The sequence below is a fragment of the Zophobas morio genome, unplaced genomic scaffold (assembly GCF_036711695.1).
Source record: "Zophobas morio isolate AGI-343-1 ecotype UQ-CSIRO unplaced genomic scaffold, CSIRO_AGI_Zmor_V1 ptg000011l, whole genome shotgun sequence".
NCBI lineage: Eukaryota > Metazoa > Arthropoda > Insecta > Coleoptera > Tenebrionidae > Zophobas > Zophobas morio.
Window position 1 is genome coordinate 3,213,177 of NW_026972116.1, and position 27,045 is coordinate 3,240,221.

Below are 27,045 nucleotides of genomic sequence, written 5' to 3' on the forward strand. Positions count from 1 at the left end.
GTATCGATCAATACAATAGAGTAACTATTGCAACACTGTCTCTAAAATGAACCTGATTTCAATGTTAGTAATTAGTAATTACCCAAAAATTGAAAACATTACTGATCTGTATTGCGTTTAAAAAAATTCAAGCTTAGTTTGTATAATCACGAATAATAACACAAAGCTCAACGAAAGAACTTTTGCTCTTAAAATATAAATTAAAGAATTCGAGAATAAGTAACTAAAACAGCCCACAATGTCTAGTCAGAACACCAATGATGACAATTAGCTAACACGAAAATTAAATGATGTAAGTACATATACTAAACGCCCATAAAATAGTTATTTATAAAATAATCTAATGTTGAAGTTGGAGATTGGCTAATACCTACTTTTTCACCCAAGCGTGGTCATTTTAACTTACTGAAACTTGTAAATCACCATATTCCAAATGTTTTAAAGATGAGTAAAAAATTGATTACGCATTTGGAGCACCAAATAGATAAGTTTTTATTAAAAATTAAAAGAAACATATTTTTTTCCATCCAGTATTTTATAGTTAACTGTTTATCTCAATGGAACTATCTTGGCTTCGCCCATATATTTTTAATTAACTTTGTGATCTTACTACAAGCTTGATGTCTATATCCGTTTTCAATAAAGTTAACCCCTACTGTACGCTTGACAATTTAGAACCGTACTAAATAGGTTATTGTACATAAACAACTTATTACTTTTAATAACTTCTGAGATTTTACTTCTTGCCTTGTTGGTTTATCTAACCTCATGAATTTTTAACGCTTGTATTAGTAACTTTAAAACTAAAGTTTATGTAGACTGTAAAGTTAAATGTGCACTGATACTGAGAAAAAACATTATTTATAAATTTTTGTATATATGTACAAAAAATCCTTCAACCACTTCGCCCCAATTCACATTGACTGTAAGTTGAGACGGCAGAAAGTCTCCTTAATTCGTTATTAGTGTCATATTGGAAGTTCCCTGTTTCAATTAAGGCTTGTCATAGCGCGTCCAATTACGTCCGGAGTGGTCCCTGAGATGGTCCGCAATAAGTGTCACAAGATCGAGGCACATGCTTTTTTATTATGTTGTAACGACCCAAGGAATCACGTTTGCTTCGTCTTTGCCGGCATTCCGCTCAATGTGACTGCGGTGGTACGTTTTTCATATTGCACGAACTGAGCTATTAAAATGTTTGAACGTGTATTTTTGTTTATATGTTAGTTTAGAGTAAATAAATAATATAAAGCATAATGACTTTAAAGAATAACGTAGATGATAGGAAGCTTTTGCACTACATGGACAGTATTCCATAACTTCCACTTACGTATTACGAATTTATTTTAGAAGTTTTTCGTGCATTAGTTTTTATATTGCAGTTGTTTCGGAATAAATATGTGAAAAATATAATCATATGTACCTACATCCGTTAAAAAACTGGTCTAAACTTATTTAAATAATTCAGCCCCTGTCCTTGACTTGAAGCACAATTAGTTCTGTATGTACGTATTGTTAGTCTTTTTCATGACAAACATATTTATTAATTTTTTTGTAAGCATAATCATTTTAATTGTAGTGTAGGTAAGGCAAACGTCGTCATGACCAAAAACAAAAAAAATGATCGGTTGATCTGTTCATTATTTTTGGATAATCATAAAATCTAAAGCATTATTAACACAACAAAAAACACACTAAAACCTCGAAAGAATGTTTCTAATAAACGTCTACATATTTAATAAGTCTTTAAGATGTTGTCATTTAGTTTCTTGGAGGAAATGAATATTAGTGTTCTGTAAGCACTAAAACAGTGTTAGTTGATGTTAGTTTTAGCGCTTTAGTGTTCTAGTTAGTTTATCAAAAGTTTAAGTCGTTAATAACTTGATTCGGCGAATTTTTTCCTGAAAACCCCTATACGTTAAAATCAAAGTAGGCAACAAGTTTTAAGTGAAATATTCTTAAAAAAAATTGTGATGACGTCATTAATTTATTAGGGGAAAAGAATAAGAAAATTTTATTTTTCTTATGATAAACGGTATGCGTCTGGTTAAAAATATGGATACATAATAGTGGAATAATGGCAGATTATGCCCAGATATAAATTTTAAGATTTACTTCTCAAATTTTACCTACAAATACATAAAATTTCGGGTAGGTATAATTCTGTAAAAATTATGTCGAAACGTCTAAAAAGATTATTGTTAACAAAATATCGGGTGCTAAGGTGAAAAAGTCATCAAGTTGGCCTTGATTTTTGCTAATGACTTCTTGAATTGAACACCCATTAGGATCCTTATGGAAGTGAAATTTCATGCTTGCGCTTTAAAAATTATATCTTTAGTGATCTCGGATTATTTCTGCCTTTAGTAAAATGATTATGATTTCAAATTAAATGTAACATATTCTTGAAAATAACCTTGTAAAGTTGTGTTTAATTTAATATTTTATGCATAAAAATGTTATTCATGCTAATGTTACACATTGCACGTAATTTTTATAGGTCAACATCTCAGCGTCCTTTAGATTAATTCTTACAGTCTTGTTCTTATAAACAGTTACACAAGTAGCTGTCAGTGTTACGTTCCAAACATAGACAACTAGCTTTTATAAAGGAGTATATTGTTTTATTAATTTTAGTAATCTATTTCGTTTAAGTGGCTGTTTACGCCAAGAATAAGAACAAAATATAGGAATTTCACTTTTCGTTAGCATTTCGATTCTATTCTATCCATCAATGTGAATAAAATATTTGACCAAATAATATTTTCTGATCTGTATTTTGTTGACGAAACCATAATTTTTGTTGAAGTTTTAATTTATTTACTTCAAAATCAGTAGATACATATTTTACCCACTCTTCTGTTTACTTCGACAATATGAATAAGATCTACAGAGTAAAACAGTAACATATCAACAAAAAGATTTCAAAAAACTAGATTACGCATATTAATATTAATTCTCATATTCTCCATATTTCAAGGAGTTGCGATAAATTGTTTGTAATATTTGCATGTTTAACTGTTTTCACATTTTTGGAAGAGTTTGTATATGGGTTCTCTTTACCGACAGGAAGAGATGAATCATGAAACACTGTGTAAATAAACAAAATTTTTAATTTGTTAGGACAACAGTTCTAATTATCGTGTTCAGTGATATATTCAATGCCGGAACGGCCAACTCTGCAAAACACACAAGGACTGTAAAATACACACTCAGATCTAACTAATTTTCATAGATAATGAGAGATGTGATATGTCGTATTATAATGTTTTAACAGATGTATACCATCACTGAATTTTAAAGATTTTGTTATATGTTACAGAAAGAGCTCAACAAATATGTGATGAAATGCTCTTTGTTGAATGAATCATCATTTACAAAATGTGAATGAGATCCTACAAGCATAGTCATGTTTTCCTTACTTTTAAAAATACTGCATAACAAATTCTAAATAGATACAATAAAATTGTTTTCTCTGTATTAAATCCACCGACTGTAAGAAAAGAATATTTTAGCTGATGGCTGTTGGTCAGTTAGGAATAATCAAGTTGTGTGTATGTACAAAAGCACTGCACAAAAGTGCCTTCTACAGGGTTTTCATAAATGATTATAGGGTCGCAGTAGGTTATGGATGTGTGCCGCCTTTCGCTTTATGTGTATTTTACTAAATGTGTCCTTGGGCACGACAAGCACCACATGCATCTGTATAACTGGTTGCCTAAATGCTTCATGATTAAATATCAAAAACGCATGCGTCAATACACATGTGACTAACATAACAAGGCGATACTGGCGATAACAAGTGAAATTTTTGGTTGGCTGTTGATATACACACGCACAAATTCCAATAACTAAATCATCCACGGAAAAAGAAGTTCCACGTTTAGGAGTATATTTGTAATGAAGTGCAGGAGGCGAAGCGCCCGTGTGTCCTTTCAAAAAGTTAGGTTATGTTAGCAACGGCTGCAATGCTGCAATTAAAGAATGCACGAATGAGAAATTTAACAAATTTTTGTGGCAAAAGGAAGCATTTGCATAACATTTGAAGATCAAAAGATGCTGTAGAAGAGCTTTGCACAAACAGTTTGTGCGAAATCGAGAAGCGCGTGTTCTGCGCGATGTTACGGAGTTAGATAAGCGCAAATGTAGTTCATTTTCAAACTGTTTTTCAGAAGTTGAAGGCGCATTGATGACCAGTGGGACCAAGGGCCTTTGGTGGTTAAATATGCCTTTATATACATGGACACCAGATGCATATGCTTAGAAAGATGATTTTTGATTAAGAACTCAGAGCAAGAGTATCTTTAATGGTGTATACAAATTTGACAAACAACGCATTTTAATGTCTGATAACTACATTTCCTATCCATCAGTTCTACTTCATGAAAGTTAGTTTTGGTTTGTGAGTGCATTAAATGTTTTACAGCAGATTCTTTAGCTACATTATCAAAACTTATCTGGGTGGCAAGTTTATGGGACTTACTGACCAAAAGGTCATGGTGAATAGCTGTAAGTCATAAAGTAGATGAAATTCTTGACTAAGATGTATCCTTCAGTAGTTTCTTCAAAGTGTCTAAATATGTTTCCAGCCCTCTATTGGTTTACCACCAAAATATTTGTATTTCAAAGATCTGTGCAAAGATTTGGCGTGCATGTTGGTGTTAATGCCTGCGTTCTTTTGATAACACTGGGCCCATGACTTCATGCGCTCTTTATTTTGAAAGTAGTAAGTGTTTAAATAATTTACAAATTTACTTTTTACCAAAAATTTAATCAGCTCTTGCTTCAGTCTTATAAATTTATTTTCATCTGTTTCTTTTAATACATAATCTAATTTTGTAAGAATCTGATTTATTGTTCCAGGCATTCCAATATGTAGCTGTAACTATCATCTGTCATGAAATAATTGGGTACCAAAACCGATATTAATGATTTTATTTCACCAACCAGAACCTCTTATATGTTGGTGTCCTTTCAGTTGGACAGAATAAATGTTACTGGATAATCAATATTTTTATCATCTAACACATGGACTTGTGGTCAATTCAATGTCATAGAGGTTTGTCCCATGTGTGCCATCTACACAAATGATTTTGGCGCCATATTTTTTTAACATATACTCCAGCCCACTGTACATGAAAGCTAATGCAGTCATTTTTGTGCAATTTTTCATGTTCTGATGCACAACAAGATTTTCCTTACTTCATTTACCAGATATATTATTTTTTCTGCAATGTGGGGAATGTCTTTCATAGTCAGAAGATTAAATCTGGTACATGAACTGAGTTCTAGATTTTTAACAGTTTCAATTATTTTTTCGTGTGTTACACCAGTGCGAATTTGTTCAACTAGATATGCCGTTTCTTTTGTAGTCAGGGGTTGACAGCGAAGATCATTGTGATGAACAACATGAATAGCAATAAACTGAACAAGTACCACTGAGGAAGAATGATCAAAGTGAGCTGTAATTCGTGAAGGACAGACTCCTTGCATTTTGATACTGCCACTAATTTTAGGAGCTCGTATATTACATTTACTAACAGAATTTGCTAGATTACTTCTGACATTCATAGTAGAAAATAATAATTCGTCATATAAAAGAATTAGTTTTTAACTCTAAATCTGCTTTTCGTGTAAAAAAAATCTTCCGTTTTCTTAAATTGTAGATCCTTTACTTCCAACTCAATGTTATAAACGATGTTGAAATGATTCGTTAATAAGTGAAAACGCTGAAAGTTTTCAAAGCATAGCGGACAAATTATTCTGCTAGTTTTTAATATTTTTGAAATTGTCGCCGTGAAAATATCTTAGATGTCGATTTGTACTTGAAATTATTTCACACAATAAGCACATTTTGTTAACACTTCAAACTTTTGGATGCTCATACTGAAATATGTTTTGTCATGTCTAGTGCTTGTTTTTACTTAATAAAATAATAGAAATTTATCTGTCCATTGTCCTTTTCATAAAAATTACACGAAATTCTTTAATTAGCCACAAAACAATAGTATGTATATTACAAAATTAATATTTCACTTCCCGCCACAAAAGTACATATTCAACGAAAATATATAAACGTAAAAGATAAAAATCCAAATATAACTTTGACTGCTGGGTAGCTTCTAAACCCTCATCGTAGAGTAAAATCAAGGACCACCAGATGGGTGAACGGACACGGATAATCAGAGTTTTTACGATTTGAGATTTCATTCAGTTCTATCAAAAATTTTATTGTACATAATAAATAGGTATTTAGAACGTAGTGTGATTTCATTTTAAGTATCAAGCTTCAAAATATACTTTCGTTGCTAATTTTAAAGACTAGTTTTTGATTTTTGTTGTTTTTTTTTTGTGTACAGATTCGTTTCAATGCAAAATTAGGTCACCCACATAGAATTTGAACATTTGAAATTACGCGGGCGTAATTTGTTACCCTCATGCGCGGAACTCCAACATTCTTGATAGTCAATTTGTTGTTAAAAATAAAAATAATTCATAATGGAATAAACAAACAAATTTATTGTGGTTAAACATCACAGTAAATGTTGAAAATGTTCACCATTTAGTTCAAGGCACATATTCACTCTCTTTTTCTTACTTTCAAAAATGTTCTGTAACATCCTTCCATCAATGCTTTGAACCCATCGTTCAATTTCATGTTGCAACTCTGCCAAGTTATTCATTTGCCGTTGAAACACTTTGTCTTTCAAATATCCAAATATTGAAAAGTCCAATGGCGTAAGATCTGGGGAACATGGTGGAAATGCATGCTGCACTCCTAAACTTATTACACGATCGTCATAATGTTGTTGTAAATATTCCAATGTAGCACGTGCAGTGTGTGCAGTCGCGCCGTCCTATTGAAAGTACCCTAACTGCAGCTCTTCGTCATCAAGTTGTTGAATAAATGGTTCCAAAATCTGTTGCCTATACCTCTCTCCAGTCATAGTATCATGAAAGAAAATAGGTCCATATATTCGTCTACGAGAAACTGCCAACCATACTCCAATTTTTAAAGGATGAAGAGGCGTCTCTACAAAAACATGTGGATTTTCGGCGGACCAAATTCTAAAATTTTGCGAATTGACATAGCCAGATAAATGAAACCATGCTTCATCACTAAAAAATGTAACGTCCAGTAACCCGTCATCATGAAAAGTATTCTGAAACTAATTGCAATATTCTACGCGGCGTGGAGGATCTATTGGTAAAAGTTGTTGCACAGTAGTTACTTTGTAAGGATGCATATGCAATCGTTTTTTCACTACTTTGTGACATGTGGTTACGGGAACTCCTGACTGTTGAGATAATCTTGTCAAAGATGTTTGGGGATTCTGCTCGAGTCTTTCTCTCAAATCATCAACAACTTCCTCAGATACTGCAGGTCTCCCAGAAGATTTCCCTTTGTTGACATTGCCAGTGCGAACAAATCTGTTGATGACATCTCTAATGTGAGCCTCTAATGATGTTTCTTGAATTTCCAAATCAGGGTAATTGGCCAGATATTCTTGCTTACAAGCGGCTACAGAATACAGCTACGCTCCGTCTACGAATGTCCCATTGCGATAATAAGACATAACGATGAAAGTGTTTTGTTCAACCGAATAAACCATTTTCACGGTCTTCGCTTCGAGCACAAAGTTTTCGCACGCAAGCACCAAGAGCCTTGAGAAAGGCTATTTTGTTGTTTTAAACTTGGATCAACGAGAATTACTGTAAATCACACTTGGAAAGTGGTAGAACAATAAAAGCGATGATTTTAAGTGACAGGTTACAAATGACAAGTGAGAACTGTCAAATGAGACAATTTCAGCAAAGCGGCATTTTTGAAATCCATGGCCAACTACGCCCTTAGAATCATTTATGAAAGCCCTGTATTAAGATTAAACGCTATCATTCGTGAGTTAAAATTCTTTCACCATCTGAACAGCAATTTCGTTTGACATAAAACTAATATAATTATACAAGATGACGAAGAAATTGTGTATGGTTGTGGAAAGTATTGATGAAAATACATGACCCTGCCGTTTGTTATCAGATTTCTGCTATCATCAAGGTAGTTACTTGCTTAAATAAATACTTACTCCTTGTATGCCAGAATTTATTGGCAATAACAATGATTTTAACAAGTTTTGAGTTGATGTCATCAAATTTTTCATGAAAACAATACTAATTGCGCTATGTATAAATTAAGATTAAACTAACTAACAAAATTAACACGTCAAGCTCCTAGAATTTTTATGTTTCTGCAATACTTGATAAAATTCATTGTCATGTATACTTTTACTTGTCCAAGCAGTCTTAAAAGTAAGAAATACTACTGAAATACAAATCATGATTTCAGGGAGTACTTTTTAATAAAAATATGATACTCAACTTTTTGATTGTGGTTATGAATTTTTTGTTGGAATAAGTTTAGTTTTGATATGAACAATTTAACTAAATTGGTATGTATTTTCAGAATTTTGCGGAACAGTTCTGGTGCTATCAATAAAGTATATCAGTATAAACTTGGTTTTAGGGCAACCACTAAACGTAAAGTGGAAATTAGGGGTGAATCATTAAACCGCAAATAAAGGAGTGCGCGTAATGACATACACATTTCGAGTGAAATTCATAATATATCACCTGCGTTTAGTAGCAGTAAGATGTGCTAAATAATTTCTTTTCGTTTGCCGTTTTCGAGTTTTGTCACGCTACTACCGCTCTTTAACACCAGGCGAGAAAGCAGACGCGCTAGTAAAGTTTTCCTTTATTGTTATTAGGTACGATATATGTGCGGACAATCTGTCAAACTGCGGTCTCATGGGTCTGGCGTACGTGGCCAGCGCCTGCGACTCGAAGGAGTGTTGCGCCATCAACGAAGACGGAGGACTCGTCCTGGGAATCGTCGTCGCCCATGAAATGGGACACGTGTACGTATTCACGTGCTGAAAGGTGCTCTCATCATCTATCCGTCCTTTCATCAACCGCTTTTAGCCAAAAAACGGAAATCGACGCATCGATTTTCGATATCTTACTGAATATTTTGATTTATTTCAAAGGAATATGCTTTTTCTCTGTTGGCAGGATGGGCTGCGCACACGATAAGGAGGGAGAGTCGACTTGTCCAGCTCAGGATAAAGACGAATCTTTTTTCGTAATGGCCCCTTACGTGCACTTGTACACCACTAGATGGTCCACTTGCAGCAGAGGTTTCATGACCGCTTTGTTTGAGTAAGAATGTCTATACTTTTCTAGATTATTGCATTTTTTACGTTCTCGTACGTCATTTTTATCGACGCGAATGCCTTGACCTATCCTTAGACTGGAAATGCTTGCCATGGAATTTGGTTACCTACAAGGATGCGCAATAACAGAATATGTTAAAATTACACACGATTTAGACTGTGTATGTCGGTTTGTTAAATAAATAATAAAATAAGTCGACAGGTTCAGAAATCGAACAATTTAATAAACCTGACATATGTGTGACGTAACATCCATAGATGACATCAATTTAGCTTGATTTACTTTGCAGATAGAACATGTTTTTAAGATCAAACAGTTTTAAAGGTATATTTAGACTGATGGCATGGACCTGTTTCTTTGTTGATTAAAATATTTTGAACACAACTAAATTATCTATATTTTCGTTGCTTTCCCCACGCAATCCATCATTTCTTTGGTTAGTCAATAAACGTATTATAATAATATCAGTCCAGTTTCGAAATATATTGTTTAATTTTAAATACCAAAAGTAGCTTCATTATCTACAGATAAAATTAAGTGAGCTTAATTACTTTATCTAAACGCTAATACTAATTTATGCCGAACAAACAATATTTCGGAAAATATTTCTTGAACACTAGTGTTTTTGCAACAACCTCCAATTTATGTTAAACGAAAATAAATGCGTTAGCTAGATGAAACAGTTTGACAACTGAAATATGGGACCTTCGAGAAAATGTGCTAATCAAATAATATGTCGCTAACTTGCAACTTTTAATTTTGATTTATATTTACAAAAAGTATACGCGAAAAAGTTTACAAGGAAAAGCCTCCAGATGTTCGTAAAACTGTTATTTCTGGTATGTTTTTGCAAAAAATGATTCAATTTATATTCGAAATAGTGATGAACAACGCCTAGCATAATCAGTAGACTGTTGCTTTTAACTGAGATTACGATGTCCTGAATACTTTGATGGGGAGTATTGAAGTCACACTTAGATTACCTTTGGACTTTTCTCGTAAACTCAGCTTGGCTTTTTTCTAACTAATTATTAAACTATTATATCACATTTCCTATAACTTTAAAGAAAGCAAATAACAGCCACGAACTACTAAGCATCTCAAAAGTTATGTAAAACATAAAAGTAAAGTAAAATTCTAAATGCAAAACAAAAGACTGGATTATTGGTAGCAGGGCAGTAGGATAATGAGAAAAATATATGACATATATAAGATATATTACAAATAGGATTATTGTACATAAATATACACTAGACTTTAAAAACTATAGTTTCGCACATTTTTATCCATTTGGTTAAATTGATTGTTACACAGTTTCTCACTTTTAAAAGCATTATTTCTTGAAATTTTCAATCTTCAAATCAGGGTACGTCTGTTTACGAAAATGGTACCTATACTGCGTCATTAAGACTAATTTTAAACAATATACACACTGTTTAGATAAAGCATATCAATATTTTTTTGCTGTGACTTTCGTAAGAACTTACCTTGCATTTTATTCAAGTCCATTAATGAGGTTCATTTCTAGAAGGTTCATCAAATTTAATAATGTATACTTCAGGTTTTCTCGTGTTAGGGCGAAGACGAACTGTTCTGTGGAATGTGGAAATATTTCCTCAGGTCGAATATTTGTTTGATGTGTAAATTTTCTGAGTGTGGATGATGTGTTCTGTGATTGCTGAGTTGACTGCTTTCATTAGATTCTTGTTTAATTCTGTCTTACGAACTAATCTCAATCTTCGTAGACACTGTTGTTTCAGTTTTGTTTTGTTGTTATTAATAGTGAAGGCTGATTCTGAAATGATATGACATTTAGATACCTCTTTGTAAGATGACGGATACCAAATAATGATTATGTATTGATGATACTGACGACATCGCTATTATTATTAATAATGTTATTATTCATTATTGCCATTTTTATGGGGGATTATGACCATGATTTATATTGTCATTATATTTATATGCAGAATTAACAGTTTGATTATAGAAAAATATAGTAATTGATGAATGAGTAACAGTTTCGTATTCGATCGTTCTAAGTATGTTTTGTAGAAGTCATTAAAAAGATTAACATATATTTTAGTTTAAACTTCTTATTTATTACCTTCTGAGTGTAAGTGAAGGAAATCTTCTTATTAGCTTCTATCGAGCGACTGGATACTTTCATGTTTTCTCGACGTCACATGACCCCTAGAGTACGAAGAAACTAGTCTATCCTTTCCGTCTATCTGTCGTCTGTGTCGATTTGAATTAGACAGGTATTCTCTAAAAGTACTGGATCGATTGTTGTCAAATTTTGTATGTACATTGAGAATATCATGTAGATGTAAAATGCTAATAAAAATTTGGATAATTGTCCTCACCAACAATTTAATGACATCATCTCAAAAGTTTCTACATAAAAATTATTTAAGTGTTATACAATAATATACTCCTAAACTAGATTTAAGATCTTATGGCCTGCGGAGGTGTAGAAGCAGTCGGTATAACTAGGATAAATCGATCAAGCGCAACACCGTCCTGAAAATGTGAAGCGGTTAATGAAAAGAAACAATTGTTTCTGGACAGATGGTAGTCTGAGCCGAACACTCCCTCTCCAAAGTTTGGTTTTATATGTACCATAAACTCCATAAACTAGAGGGTCACAAAATTTTGAACCTGCTTTACACTTGTATTGTATGAATCCGCTTTGACTTTTCCCTTAGGCATACATATTTTTCCAAAAAAATTAACAGGCTATAATAATCTTTTACGAGCAACGCCGGCGAAGGAGCTCTGTGGCGCCGGAGAATTACGTACCAGCACTGGGGCTTGCAAATACTCGAACGATGTCGGATTTGCAAAGTAAAAACCTTCGCGCGTTCGATCCCCAAGATGGCCCGTTCTTTTTTTTTTCTTACACTGTGACTAGTATTGTCTATGTATACTGTTTATTCTGTGTAGATTATTACAAAAACGTAAAATTTTTAAAGAAGCAAGATTTGTTGGACTTCAGGGACGAGGGAAGTCTTTCGAAATAACCTTGGACCAATTTTTGTTGTTGTGTAGAATAGCTAATGCAGAATCAGTTTAAAACAAGCGGTTTTTAGAAGTCTAAAATTTACAGGAGTTTCAAACACCAAGTAAATTATCTTTAATAGCCCAATAACAAATTTCTGCTGTTTTTTTTTTTAGTTTTGTAATTAAAATCTGTTTGCTCAAATTTAGAGACTTCCCAAATAAAGTGGACCTATCCTTTGCATAGTGGCTGTTTGATGAGCTTTTTTAAGCTTCGTGGCTCAATAGGGTTTAGTCTTTACACGAATTAATTAAATTTCGGAAATACCATCCTAGTGTTAATTTTCAGTGATGCCGACGCTCCTATTAAATTAAAGTTATCGCGTCTATGTGTAAATTGGAAACCTTAAAGGTGTTGTTGTATAATACCGCATTTAAACTCGTTGAATTTGACTGGGTATATAAAGTTCATCATGTCCTTCATGTTTCTATTGCAATTTAGAAATTAAACACAAAGTATAAGCGTTGAATTGTTCACATCAATCATTGCTACGAAAGGAAACATCGCATTAAATAAATTACGGTTCTTTCACTCAGTGATGGGTTTAAAAAATATTAAATACTTCACTGCAGTGGATAAAGGATCATTCCCCTCGGATTTAAAACAGCGATTTCAACCGAAGTTGTTTTAAGCCTGTTCTGATCCAATTTACACAGCTTGTTTGAGGGTAAGTCCCATTTCCTCGAGCTCTTCTCACCATAGTCGAATTTAAGATTAAATGTACAAACATGGGAGCAATTCAGATTGGAATTACTCGAGCTTAATTTTAATTATTAGTGAGTTGCGCTTCACGATATTTTTATAGCAGAGTTTCACCAGCAGTTGCTTTAAATTGTTTAAAATTGATTGTTTGCCACTCAAGATAAAAGTTTACAGTCAGTTCAAATAGTCGTAAGCGTTATAGGATTCGTAATAATTATACTTTCTCAAGCAATCGTTTCATGCGTTTAAAAGTTATTGTCAAGTTATTTCGTGTGTTCATCTTTTCTTAATATTACGCATTTACGTAAATGTGGAAAAATACCTTTTTCTGGGCGTCTTATATTTGGAAAAGTAATAATAATAATTTTAATGCCGTAGGTGCAACTTTTAACGGAAACTTTTGTTCTTTCTTGATGAGTTTTAGTAATGGTATTACAGTTACCTACAATCACATAAATAATTTGAGTTGAACTGAAAATTATGCATGAACGCATTTATTAATTTCCCGATAGAAGTATTGTAACAGGATCATATTGACGAATGTGTAACTTCACGTTTTTTCTGTTTTGCAACTTGTAGACTTGCAGACTATGAAAGTGCTGCTCTCCCGTCTCAGTCTGTTGTCGAGTGTGTTACCGGCCTGTCGTCTATGGTCTATTATCTGTTGCCTTTGTTTGGCTGTCATCGACTCTACTAGACACATATAGAGTGATTCACTAATAAAAATAAAGAGCCTGAATAATTTTAAACACAACCCAAAATACATTTTCACCGCTATGGTGCATATTATCATAATTACAATTAGAGCACTAAACATAAGTACTAATCTTAACGCTTGACAAAAACTTGAAATTGAAAGAAAAAAATCATGTTTCATTGCTAACCCTCGACTGAAAAAGAGGGATGTTATAATTTGACCCTTTTTTCTCTGTGTATGTGTCTGTCTCTGGCACCGTAGCGGATGAACCAATTTCAATACGGCTTTTCTTGTTTGAAAGCTGTTTCGATAAGGATGGTTCTTGGCTATGTTTGATGGTAATCAGTTTAATCACTTGAACCACTTTTAACTTTGAAGTCTTTTTCTGTCTGTAGATTTGTCTGTGGCACCGTATCCTCCAAACGGATGAACCGATTTCTATGGAGTATATTTTAATTGACAGTTGGTTCACTCAGGATGGTGTTTAGCTATGTTTGACGATAATCACTTCAATTATTTCAAGACATCAGCTGATCTCTCTGTATCTCCCTGTTGCACCGAGTTGAATGCGGTTTCTTTTGTTTAAAAGCTGGTTCAATCGGGAAGGCCCTCACAAAAGTGGTTTGTTGAATAAATCAGTTCACATCGTCTTCGAGGGCGAAAGAAGAAAAAGCAGTAACTGCATATTTAGACTTCAAGTACGTTTTCTATAGATTTCTTCTAGGAGTAAATGTGGGTATCGTTGGTGATTTTGAGAAATAGCGAAGGTTACGATTTTCAGATTTTTATTAGATGCTTACGGTTTGAGAGCTCAAGGAAGAAGCAGGTGGTGTTTGAATTGTCGACTGGTAGGTTGGGTTTTGGAGAGGTGGAAGCCGGTAAAGAAAGATTTTAGTAAATTCTAGAAACTGGAAGAGAAAGTAGAAGCGTAGGGTAGGTAGATAATAGATAGGACGTATTTACATTTGTACAGAGATTTACATAAATTATAAATGCGTTCAGGCATATCACGTGTTTTTGGGAGAACCGTTCTTCCTACAGTACCTCCCGGCTAGTGTTTTTCATGAAAAACCGCTTTGCAGACGCTCAGGGAAGCGTACCCGTCTTCCTGACCTAGTGGTTCTCGCTGCTGTGGAAGCTGGCACCTCGTCGTTGTCGTGCGGTTGATCTGCGAAGGGCACTGGTTCGTCTGTTGTGGGCGTGGTCCTCGTAGTGTCGCGGCCAAACCATCACGTATGCGTCTCGTCATGCAGTACATACACGGGTTTGAGCCGATCTATGGAAACAGTGACATCTCGAGCTTTTATGTTGACGACGAATGTTTTCGCCAATCGCTTTACGACTCTGTACGGAACGTCGTATGGCTGTTGAAACGGCTGCTTGGACCCGTCGTGGCGTACAAAAACTTGTTCGGAGGTAGCGAGATCTTTGAAAACGAAGGTTTTCTTTGTTCCGTGTTGCGTTCCATCACACGGTTTCAAGTTACGCACGTGTTGACGTAACTCTTTGACGAAGCTTGCGGTGCTGTTGTCTGCGCTGTTGTCGTCGCGTGGAATGCCAAGGAATTCATCGGGAAGGTGGAGAGGTTGATTGCCGCTTTTAGCTGTCGGTGTAGGCGTTCAACCATTCCGTTGGCTGAGGGGTGGTAGACTATAGTCCTCAAATGAGTGGTTCATAATAAACAATTTAATTGTTTAAATAGGTCCGACACGAATTGTCTACCTTGGTGGTGGTTACTCGTAGCGGGGTGCCGAATCGTGCGATCCATGTATCGTAGAAGGCTCGTGTCACGGTTGCTGCTTCCTGATCGCTAGTTGATACGGCTTCTGGCCAGCGGGTGTACCGATTTACCATGGTAAGGCAGTGACGACAACCCTCTGAGAGTGGCATAATTACTATGTCCAAGCGTGCTCAAACCGGGCCGATGGTGGCGAGAACGTATAGACGGACGAAGAGACGTGGCGTGAGATCTTTGAAGGTTGGCACTGCACGCAATTGCTGGTCCACTCTCGACAATCTGCTTTGACTGACAGCCAGACGTAACGTTGTGTCACCAGTTTTACGGTGGCTTTAACGCCTGGATGGGACAGACGATGGATCGACTTGAATGCAGCTCGGCGAAACGACTCGGTGACGAAAAGACGACCTGTTCACGTGGAGATGTCGCAGAGTACCGATACGTCGCAGCCTGGGGTTCGTCCCAGTTTGAGCTGAACGCCTGTTTTCCCTGTCCGAAATCTTTCGAGTTCCTCATCCTGCTGTTATGTTGCCGCCAGAGCCTGGAAATCGATCAAGGTCTACAGGGCCTCGATACGGGATAGAACATCTGCGACAACATTTTCGGTCCCTGCAATGTGGTGAATGTCAGTCGTGAATTGACTGATGAAGTCCAAGTGTCGTATTTGGCGGGACGAGGACTCGGTATTCTTCTTCTGAAAGGCGTACGTGATCGGCTTGTGGTCTGTATAGATAGTGAAACACCGCACCTCCACCATGTGCTTAAAATGTTTGACTGCGGGATAAACGGCTAGCAATTCTCGGTCATCAGCCACGTAGTAGGATAAGGCGTTTCTCTCACATGCGCCAATCCGACAGAGGTAATGGCTCTAATCGTGTATGTAATTTTTTCTTGTAAATGGTCAATAATTATGTAGAGTACCGTAGATCATTTAATTCACCTTGCCCCAAAGAAAGAAATCTAGGAATGTCATACCACATCTTCTTCGAGGGCAAGAATTAATTGAACATCTCCCTATCCATTTATTAGAAAAAAATTCGACAAGATAATTTCGCACAACTCTGTGAAATAGGGAGGAGCACTGTCCAGTTGGAACCATACATTTTGACGGATTTCCAAGTTAATATTTTCCAACAGTGCGGGTAACCTAAAGCAAAGAAAATTTAAATCAAATTTCCATTTAAATTTACCCAAAAAATATATATATATTATATACAGGGTGTCTCAGAAATAAGTACATTAATTTTAATCAGTTATAGAGCTCATTGAACTCAACAACTTTTTTTAGTAGAGTTTTGTCAAGAACTTTTTAATTATCAAGTTAAAAATTGTTAAAGTTATACCCCAATTAAGGTTACCCGCCCATGGATCCTTAGTCACCCATGGACACTAATAATTATTATAATTAATAATTTATGGTCAAAAACAGTTACTAGGATACGGATTTTCCTAATCTTGTCAATGTGACAAACATTTAGAGAGAAATTGGAAATCCTGCTCCCTAATGGCGTACGGAATTTCATCGGCCCAAATGTGGATGTTGAACACCTTCCCTCGTGTAACCGACCTCATCAGTTGATGGTATAAGAGATACAAAATTTGCTTGTTCGTTTATTTTTCTATTAACCCACTCACAAAAGTTTTGCCTACGTGGTAAGTCTGTTAGTTTCAATAACTGAACTTTCCGGTCCTGAAAGGGGTACATTTGTTCCCTGAGTATCCTCCAAATACTACTTTCCGATACATCACACTAGACAGTGATACGTGCTAGTGCCCGGTCGAACTTCACCACTCTTCAAAACAGCCTCTTCAATATTAGCAAGTCTATTACAACGTAACTTACCCCGATCCTGAGATCCAGGTTTAAAAGATCCGTAGTCTCGAAAATGCTGCAACGTTCTTAAAACTGCGCACATTTAGCAGACGACGATTTGGGAGGTTTTCTGAAAAAATTCGTTGGGGGCGAGTGCCGTTTCTCCGAGCTTTACCGTACGTTAAAACGATATCGGTGCATTCCATATTTGAAAACGAAGCCATTTCAACACATTTCGTCTATAAATTAGAAATCTGTGCCAAACAAATTTTAGAGAGACAACGTTTAATAACACTGACATAAAAATAATTGTCAGTGTCAAAACGGTTGCTACGGTACCTTCTTCATTGTTGTAGTGTTGCTATTATTTAAGTTATTATTTAAGGTGAACATAGACGGCTCGTGAATATATGGGTGGGAAAATTCGAAATTCGACTTGAGTTTTCGAAAAAATGCTAGATAAAAAAGTTGTTCCCTTTCACGAGTTCTGTTACTGGTTAAAATTAATGTACTTATTTCTGAGACACCCTGTATAATCCGTTACCCTCTTTAACCCATTGGGTGTCGGGGGGAGAGACGCACCGAGCCGCTCAAAAAATATAAGAGCCAATAATGTTGTCTTCCAATGTCCCACATAAAAAAAATTGTAGCATAAATTGTCTGATTGTGACCTTCTCTAATCAGTGCGAGTTGTTTTGGCCGTAATAGTGACAGTTATGTTTATTAATTATACCATTGTCCGAAAATTTCGTATCATCAGAAAAAAGAACACATCATAAAAACGGAAATATACAAATTTTGTTTTTCTTAAAAAAAAAAATTGGTCGAAAGTTGTTTCGCAGAACTTCCCTCTCACCTGAAGTACAATGTTACATATCCAGTATTTTCGAGTTGAGTTTTTTCTTTACACAATTTTGTAATGACGTAATCAACATTTTTGGAGGGACACGTGTATCAACTTGGATTGCTCCAGTGTAATACTAAAAATAATAGCTCATTCATTAATTTTTTTGAACCACCTGTTTGAGCAAATCTAAAAATATGAATGCAGTGATAGATCATAAGTGAAAACTTATTATGTTTTGTACATTTTGGGTAGATTTTTTTTTGTAAAAAGTTTGAGATGACGTCATCAATTTTTTTGAGGGGAATAAACAGATATATTTTGATTAACAATTTACCATGCTTCCAATAATTTTCATATTTCGAGGTGACGTCATCAATTTGTTAGGAGGGACATTTTGATCAAACATTTACCATGCCTATGATAACTTTAAAACATCTCCAAAATTTGAAAGCATTCGGATTTGCAGTTTCTGTTTAACAGCATTCATTGATTTTTTTAGTTCGGTTGTATAAGTAAATCCAAAAAATATAAATGGAATGATAAATCACAGGTATAGACTCATCATATTTTGGATAGGATCTATTCGGCAAAATTTTGAGCTGATGTTTTGAATCGATCAATTTTTTGGAGGGGATAAGCAAACATATTTTGATTAAGAATTTATCAGACTTATCATAACTTTAAAACATCTGGAAGGGTTCAAAGCATTCGGTTCTGAAGTTTCAAAAATAAATTGCAAAATGTTGTTTTATAATTTTGATTTTTTTTTTCCAAAAACCTGGACGTTTCTGGTAAAAACTCAACACGGTGTCATAACCTACATGTGTAGGACTATGTTATTGTATACAATTTAAAATCCATTTAGTATGTACAATTTTGAAGTACGTCATCACATTATTGGTGGAGATGATTAGAAAAATTTTGGTTAGCGTTTTACCATCTACATGATATTCCTGATATTCTTAAATACAACTACTACTCGAACCCTAATAAAAATTATTATTATTATTATTATTATTATTATTAGTTTTGCGTTCGGGCAGAGGCCTAGCCTGTTATGCCCGCGCTACCTAACTACCTAACTAACAAACGAATCCAATTAATTTTATCCATTATAATTATCAAATTTAATTTTAAAATTTGTCACTGTATCAGCTTCAACAATACTGGCTGGTAAGGCATTCCACGTCTCGAAAACTCTATTGGAAATAAAATGTTGCCTCACTGTGGAGCGGAATTTATCCTTCACTAGTTTAAAACAATGCCCTCTAGTTCTACTAAGTGTATTCAGGGGAAACAAATGACTGATGGGTGATTGCGGATCTTTAAGCGCCCGAAAAGTTAAAATTAGGTCACCTCTCTTACGCCGATTGGAAAGCGTTGGAAGACCCATCATTACAAGTCTGTCAGCATACTGCGGCCGAATTCTACCAAATGGAATTCTTGTGGCCCTTCTTTGCACAGATTCTAATAGCTCTATATCCCGTTGAAGAATCGGAGACCAGATGTAATTGGCAAACTCAAGAACTGGCCTGACATAACTCTTATAGAGCTTGCTAATGACAGATATATGACTTCTCGCCAATGCTCTCCCCAACAAATACACCATTTTGTTCGCCTTTCTGATAGTACTCAAGACATGTTCAGACCAAGAAAGAGTGGACGTGACAAGTACCCCTAAGTCGACGTGGGAATCAGATTTACACATATCTACACCGTCTATCAAATAGGTATGTTGGGGATTGGCGTTCCCAATGTAAAGAACTCTACATTTTGCAATATTAAGTGGAAGTAACCATTCCGAGCTCCATTTGCACACTTCCAGAAGGTCTTGAGTCAATGCCATCCAGCTATTACTTAAGTTATACAATTTAACATCATCTGCGTACATAGCAAATGAGGACCTCAACCTAAATTTCAAATCGGCTGTATAAACTATGAACAGTAACGGCCCAAGAACGGATCCCTGCGGCACACCACTTAAAACTTGCACACAGTTACTTAACGCACCACCGACCCTCACTCTGAATGTCCGTTCCGATAAGAAAGCGTCAATCCACTGGTAAAGATTTCCCCTAATACCTAAATGCTGGAGCTTAAACAACAAATGACGCTTAGGCACACGATCAAAAGCTTTAGAGAAATCCAAGTAGATGACATCAACCGAGTTTCCCAAGTCAAGTTCTTTTGTCCAGTCAGAAAGACAACAAAGAAGATTGGATATGATGGATTTTCCCGGGAGGAAACCATGCTGCTCCATTGGTACAAGTTGATGTTCAGTAACAAATTTTAGGATGGATTCATAAATTATTGATTCCACTATCTTAACAACTAACGAAGTCAAACTAACAGGACGATAATTTGTTGAACAGAACTTGTCCCCTTTTTTAAATATAGGGCGAACTATGGCTATCCTCCAGTCACTCGGTAGAGTTCCCTGGGAGAAGGACTGCTCCATCAGACGACTTAAAGGTTGGGCAACTGAGTCAGCACAGTTTAGCAAAAGCGAGGCATTAATTTCATCTGGACCAGGCGACTTAGTACATTTTAATTTTTTCAGTTTCGCGCAAACGACCGTTTCTGGAAACTCAACACTGTCAAGATAAAGACCATGACTAGGTCCAGCCAAGCTTGGAAGTATGTTGTTCGGCGCAATCGTGAATGCCCACTTCGGAATTTGCTGGCCGATTTCTTCGGCCCATGCTCGAGGCGGCAATGCAAAACACGCCTCTACAAATCCGGAAGCGAGACAATCTGTCCGGCCGAAACTAAAGCTCTTTTCTCAAAAAACCCTATTACTATTCACAATTATCAAATCTACAATCAAGGAAAACCATCTATCTCTACGAATAAGTTCCGCGTCAAAGACTGACATATCTGGTGCTTAATGGCTTCGATCAACAACGTTTCAATTTTACAACTCTAAACGATGGGATTCCACGTTATTGCTGGGGCCCATTGTATAAAGTGCATCAAACCGAAAACGTGCCCGGTCTATGGGGATTTTTGGGAACTTGGGTACGGATGGATATTGCGGGGTAATTTCGGAATTTTGGGTAGTAAAATTGGACGGAGTAATAAACCATTATTCAACAGAAATGACATCTTCGTTTTCTGGAAAAGTTCCCATCAGAAAAATGCGTCGGTTGCCTCTAATAAACGCGATGGTTTGCAAGTGTTACAAATAAAAATCCGGGACGGCAGATGGAAACGGGAGACCTATTTCTTCGTACTCTTGAGTCATGAAAGGTCGAGAAAACGTAAAAGTAGAGGGTCGGCCGACGGACTCGATTACAATACTTCCTTCGCTTGCGCTTAGTAAGTAATAAATAATCGAAGTGAGCTAAATATACAAGTCACCTTCAAGATTTTTTAAAAATGCGTTCTTCTAATGGCAAAAGACGTAAGACATTGGAAACAGCTAGAACAAAATTTTGACCTATAAAAAATTATTAGTAAGTACATAAGTTAGTTAACATATTTGCATGCAATGAAACGTACGTTATTTATTGACACCTGGACAGTAACTGTAAATGTTTGTCTTTTATAGTTGGCGAACACCAGTTTAATCCTTTTCTAAAGACAAAAGCAATGACACTGGATATTGGTTGTAACAAGAGTTCATACAATGGTCTATAGTTGAGTACATATACTTGTTGACAAACTTAATATTAATAATGATAAATCGTTGCAGCAACGAACACAACTGAATTTTTGATTTCATGTAAAAATATGTCACAGGAAAACTCGATTACTGCATAGCATCAAATTCTTTATTGGAAGTGAATGTGATATGTGATATACAGGGTGTCCCAGAATTCGCGCCATTCCCGTGAATGACATGTTCCCTGTCCCGAACTGTGCCGTAATTCGCAAAAAGGATTGTCCAGGCTTTAACCGTGTGAGAACTGGAAGGCGATTAAGTTGACCAATAGAGAGGCTGCTTTTATATCCGAACGTTTCTATGTTCAAAGTTACCTATGCCAAGAACAAAAAATCGGGTAATACTAAAGTTGAATGATTTTTTTCCGAATCCCCCTCCGTCAACAAAAGGAAACAGAAGTGTGGTTATAAATTTAATCATTTTGACAATTGTTTGTCATAAACTGTCACGAAGTTCATCACTGACATGAAGAGACGCTTCTGCGCCAAAGATGACTGATTAATGTACACAGAGACATCAACGTTTACTTTAAGGCAAGTAGCATGGGACAGAAGTTATTTCTGCTGCCATTCTAGTTAAATTGTGTTTAACTGGGCTGTACATGTCATAAGAGAAGCTGTTTCATTTCATCGTAGGCAAATAATACATTTATTACTATTCTACATAGTGTAGATACCGAAGAGCAGCTATTAGAAGTCATTTTCTTAGAGCCCCGTGAATAATGTGTTGTTCTTTTTAAAGAAAATTAGTACATTTTCAGAACTCACTATGCATCATATCCCTGATATTAAGTTTATCGTTATTTCTAAAAAAGAGTACCACATGTCCATTCAAAGAACGTTATTAAGTGTACTAAAACATAAATATCGCTTTTGATTAATCGGTGCTTATGATTTTCAATAAACACTATCAATTTTTACTGAACAGCTTTGTTGCTGATACCTAATCTAAGCAACGAAAAAAGAGACGAGACTCCAGTTCTCTGATGTATTAAGATCATAGGTATCTGCTGTGGTGTCAATCATGTGAGGCAGATACTGAAAACTGAGACTTATTCAAGAATAAGATTGATGTTGCACATGATGATTTAAAACAGTTTCTTTAAAGTTGCGAGTACTTTCTAGAGATTGAAAAGATACGAATAAAAATTATAACAAAAATCGTTTAGTTGCATTTTTTTTTAAGAACAATACAAACTACATACAACAAATCAGTACCAATACCACTAAGTCATTGATGTCTTATTCATATTAGTATAAACAATATTTGGAACTGATGTTAATTTATGGAGAATGTAAACGCTATGCAGCCACTGCTGTGCGCGAATATACAGGTCTTTTCCCCAATCATCGGCTCCTTGACCAGCATGTGTTTCGTCGTTTGTTGCATCCAGCAAAAGAAGATGGATCTTTTCAGCCTATTCGGAAAGGCCGTGCTGGGGTTCCACTGATTATACGCGTAGACTGTGAAGAACAAGTGGCACAAATGAATGGATGCTCAAGATCGATCATGCATCGTATCCTTACAGACAAAAATCTGCATCCTTACTATTGACGAAAGTGCAGCATCTGCGACGAGCCGACTGCGCGACGAGTGCATGTTGCTAAATGGTTACTGCGACAAAATGAACTAAATCCTGATTTTTCACGGCACATTCTTTTCGCCGACGAATGTTCATTTTCCCGAAAAGGAATATTTAATGCCCACAATTGGCACTTCTGGGCAAACGAAAATCCACATTTCGCTAACGTGAGAGCATATCAAGAGCAATACTATTAATCTATGGGCTGGAATCGTTGTACTGTAACGTTATTAAACAATGTGCTCAAAATGATCACCATTAACTTCAATGCAAGTTCTAGCTCGTCGAATTATGTTGTGTTGTATATTATTTAACATCTCAGGAGTAACTGTAGCGTAGGCTTCGTGCAGTCTCTCTTCCAGTTCTACTAACGTATCTAGGGGTCCTCTATATACGTAATTTTTAATTTGATTCCAAAAAAACAGTCCAAAGGAGAAAGGTCTGGAGATCTAGGAGGCCAGATGTTAGTACTGCCACGCCCAATCCACCTATGAGGATATACTCTTTTCAATGTTCGCCGTGCAAGTATCGAATTATGTGGAGGAGCGCCGTTGTGCTGAAACCACATATTCCGCCGTACATTCAAAGGAACGTCTTCCAACAACGCCGGAAGCTCTAGTCGTAGAAAATTAGCATATGCCTCCCCATTAAGGCGATTAGGTAACACAAACGGCCCCACCTAAAAAACAGAAACGGACTTTAGTGAAATTTTATCAGATGCATTAAAATTTTTACCACAGTAGTACCAATGATTCCAGACCATAGATTAATAGTAAATCGCTCCTGATACGCTCTCACCCTAGTGAGATTGGATTTTCGTGTACCCAGAAATGCCAATTGTGTGCATTAAACATTCCTTCTCGGGAAAATGAACATTCGTCGGTGAAAAGAATGCGCCGTGAAAAATCAGGGTTTAGTTCATTTTGTCGCAAAAACCATTGAGCAAAATGTACTCGTCGCGGGTAGTCGGTTGGTCGCAGATGCTGCACTCTCGTGTAATCGTAAGGATGCAGTATTCTCTCTTGAAGGATACGATGAGTGGTCGATCTTGAGCATCCACTCATTTGCGCTACGTAGAGGACACTTCTCCTAGGATCCGCTTCCATGTTTTCTAACACTTACTCTTCAGCACCTACACGTACATTCCGTGGAGCCCCAGCACGACCTTTCCGACTAGGTTGAAAAGATCCATCTTCTCTTGCTCGATGTAACAATCGGTGAAACACATGTTGGTCTGGGTGCCGACGATTATTCACGAGGCTCTAAGAAAATGACTTCTAATACTTGCTCTTCGGTATCTACACTATGTAGAATAGTAATAAATGTATTATTTGCCTACGATGAAATGAAACAGCTTCTCTTATGACATGTACAGCCCAGTTAAACACAATTTAACTAGAATGGCAGCAGAAATAACTTCTGTCCCATGCTACTTGCCTTAAAGTAAACGTTGATGTCTCTGTGTACATTAATCAGTCATCTTTGGCGCAGAAGCGTCTCTTCATGTCAGTGATGAACTTCGTGACAGTTTATGACAAACAATTGTCAAAATGATTAAATTTATAACCACACTTCTATTTCCTTTTGTTGACGGAGGGGGATTCGGAAAAAATCATTCAACTTTAGTATTACCCGATTTTTTGTTCTTGGCATAGGTAACTTTGAACATAGAAACGTTCGGATATAAAAGCAGCCTCTCTATTGGTCAACTTAATCGCCTTCCAGTTCTCACACGGTTAAAGCCTGGACAATCCTTTTTGCGAATTACGGCACAGTTCGGGACAGGGAACATGTCATTCACGGGAATGACGCGAATTCTGGGACAGCCTGTATATTGTCAGATTTTCATGCCTTTTTAGTGAATTTCGCGCATTCACCAGGAGGTCAAATTTCCTACACTCGTGCTTTTTACTTTCCGTTTCAACGCAACTTTAGAATTTTAAAAGTTTTATGGCAGGTTTATAAACACAGGTTTTTCCGATCGTGGACATTAAAAACGCAGTTTCAGTGAAATTATCTTTTATTATCTTCATTTATGTTTGAATTCCATCATTCTGTTTCTTTTCTAAAAACTGCAATAAAGGTATTTAATGATTAAATCAAGATTATGCTGTCAAAAACGACAAGTTAAAATGATAAGTCAAAACCGTATATGATGTACCAAACTTTTTTAATCAAAATAATTTTTATTTTTTAAGGCACAAATTAACAAATTACTGCAAAAAGTGGTAGTGAAAATTAAAGTAGAACCCCAAGGCTATTTTCTCCGCAAAACTCATCTCTGGGTTATCAGTTATCACCCTAACAAAAGTTAACATGAGGTTTAAAATTTAACATAGGAATCCCTATGGCAACTTTTAAAAAAGATGCACTGTATAACTCTCATTTAATATTTTAATTTTAAAAATTTATTCGTTATAAAATACATATATTCTATTTCTACACAACAAATACCGGAATCAGGCTTTCCAGAATTAGTTGTGTAAATTACTAGTATGCATTTATTTAAAAGAAGATTTAGTGTTCGGCGCAACATACTACAAGTTAGAATCAATACATTTACTTTCAGTAAAATGTTGAAGACTTTATTTTAACAAGTTATGCATATTTTAAATGCCAAATATTTAATATTCCGTGTGGATAACTGCAATTTTTTAAACTTTGAATTAGTACGGCACAAATTAAGTAAAGTAATTCGTTTGCGCTCTGTCATTATGGAACGCTGTTCAGGAATGTTTCTTTTTTTGGATCGAAGGTAAGAATGAGAATTCGCTCCCTTCAGGACGGTGTCTTTGTTTTCAGGAACGGTTTGGGAGATTGCCTCAACGACGAGCCGGAAATATCTCTCTACAAAGACCGGGATGTCTTGCCAGGAGTTGTCTACGATGCCGAACAGCAGTGTGGGATCTTTATGCCCAACGCAACCCTGTGTGGATTTGGTCAGGAGAATATCTGTGAGATACTGCTTTGCGAAACATCGCCCGACAAGTGCCAGACCAAGGAAGAACCAGCCGCTGATGGAACTAAATGCGGAGAAAACAAGGTCGGTGATTACTTATTTGACCAAAATACTCGGAGCGAAAGTGGTGGAGAAAGAGAGACTATTAAAGGGTGACTGACCAGATATAAGTGAGATGAAACCAAATTACAACTAGAACGGGGTGTTGAAATTGATGATAACATCACGCGTATTGATTTTAGATGACCACAGGATCAGTCTATACTCAATTACTAAATATCCAGTAACGGTTTCCATTGCACAGACCGGTTGCCCTAATGTAATGTTTCTTATGTAATTTGTTACTTATTGTTTCAATTTTTGCGGTGGAGTCGTTTTTTTTTTCTTTTATGCAGGAACATATGTACTAACAAAAGTATTTGGAAGTTAACGAAATTTTATTTCTGGAATTAATAACATAAAGTAATTATGGTAGCTGCATCATTTATATATTTAACATATTACGTTAGTAGGTGTTGAATGTCGTAGAAATTTTTTTAACAACATATGAAGAGAAATGAAACCCAACCTTAGTTTAGAATTTAATTTTATAGTGAACCGATAATTCAAAAAAACATTAGTTAACATTTTGCAACATAGTATTAATACAAATGAGGGTTTAGGGTCAACAATTGGAATATGTTCTGTTTGCATTCGTTGTTAATAAGGACAATTTATGGCATCAAAAATTAAGAACTATAAAACTATAAAA

The 27,045-nt window shown here is 35.8% G+C and overlaps 1 protein-coding gene and 1 long non-coding RNA gene across 7 annotated transcripts in view; both read left to right on the plus strand.

Moving 5' to 3' along the window:
- Positions 1-27,045, plus strand: part of LOC135126678 (A disintegrin and metalloproteinase with thrombospondin motifs 12-like) — a 90,431-nt gene that overhangs the window by 18,313 nt on the left and 45,073 nt on the right. For all 5 annotated transcript variants that reach the window (XM_064052741.1, XM_064052744.1, XM_064052745.1 and 2 more), the window contains 3 exons: positions 8,766-8,915; positions 9,070-9,216; positions 26,138-26,378. In XM_064052741.1, the coding sequence (XP_063908811.1) occupies positions 8,766-8,915; positions 9,070-9,216; positions 26,138-26,378 (538 nt within the window). The remainder of the gene's footprint in view (positions 1-8,765; positions 8,916-9,069; positions 9,217-26,137; positions 26,379-27,045) is intronic.
- Positions 4,265-5,349, plus strand: LOC135127412 (uncharacterized). Of its 2 annotated transcripts, none has more exons than XR_010280219.1 (3): positions 4,265-4,509; positions 4,557-4,726; positions 4,864-5,349. It is a non-coding gene; the product is annotated as an uncharacterized LOC135127412 (long non-coding RNA). The 2 variants fall into 2 exon arrangements; XR_010280220.1 differs by having other exon boundaries at positions 4,590-4,726.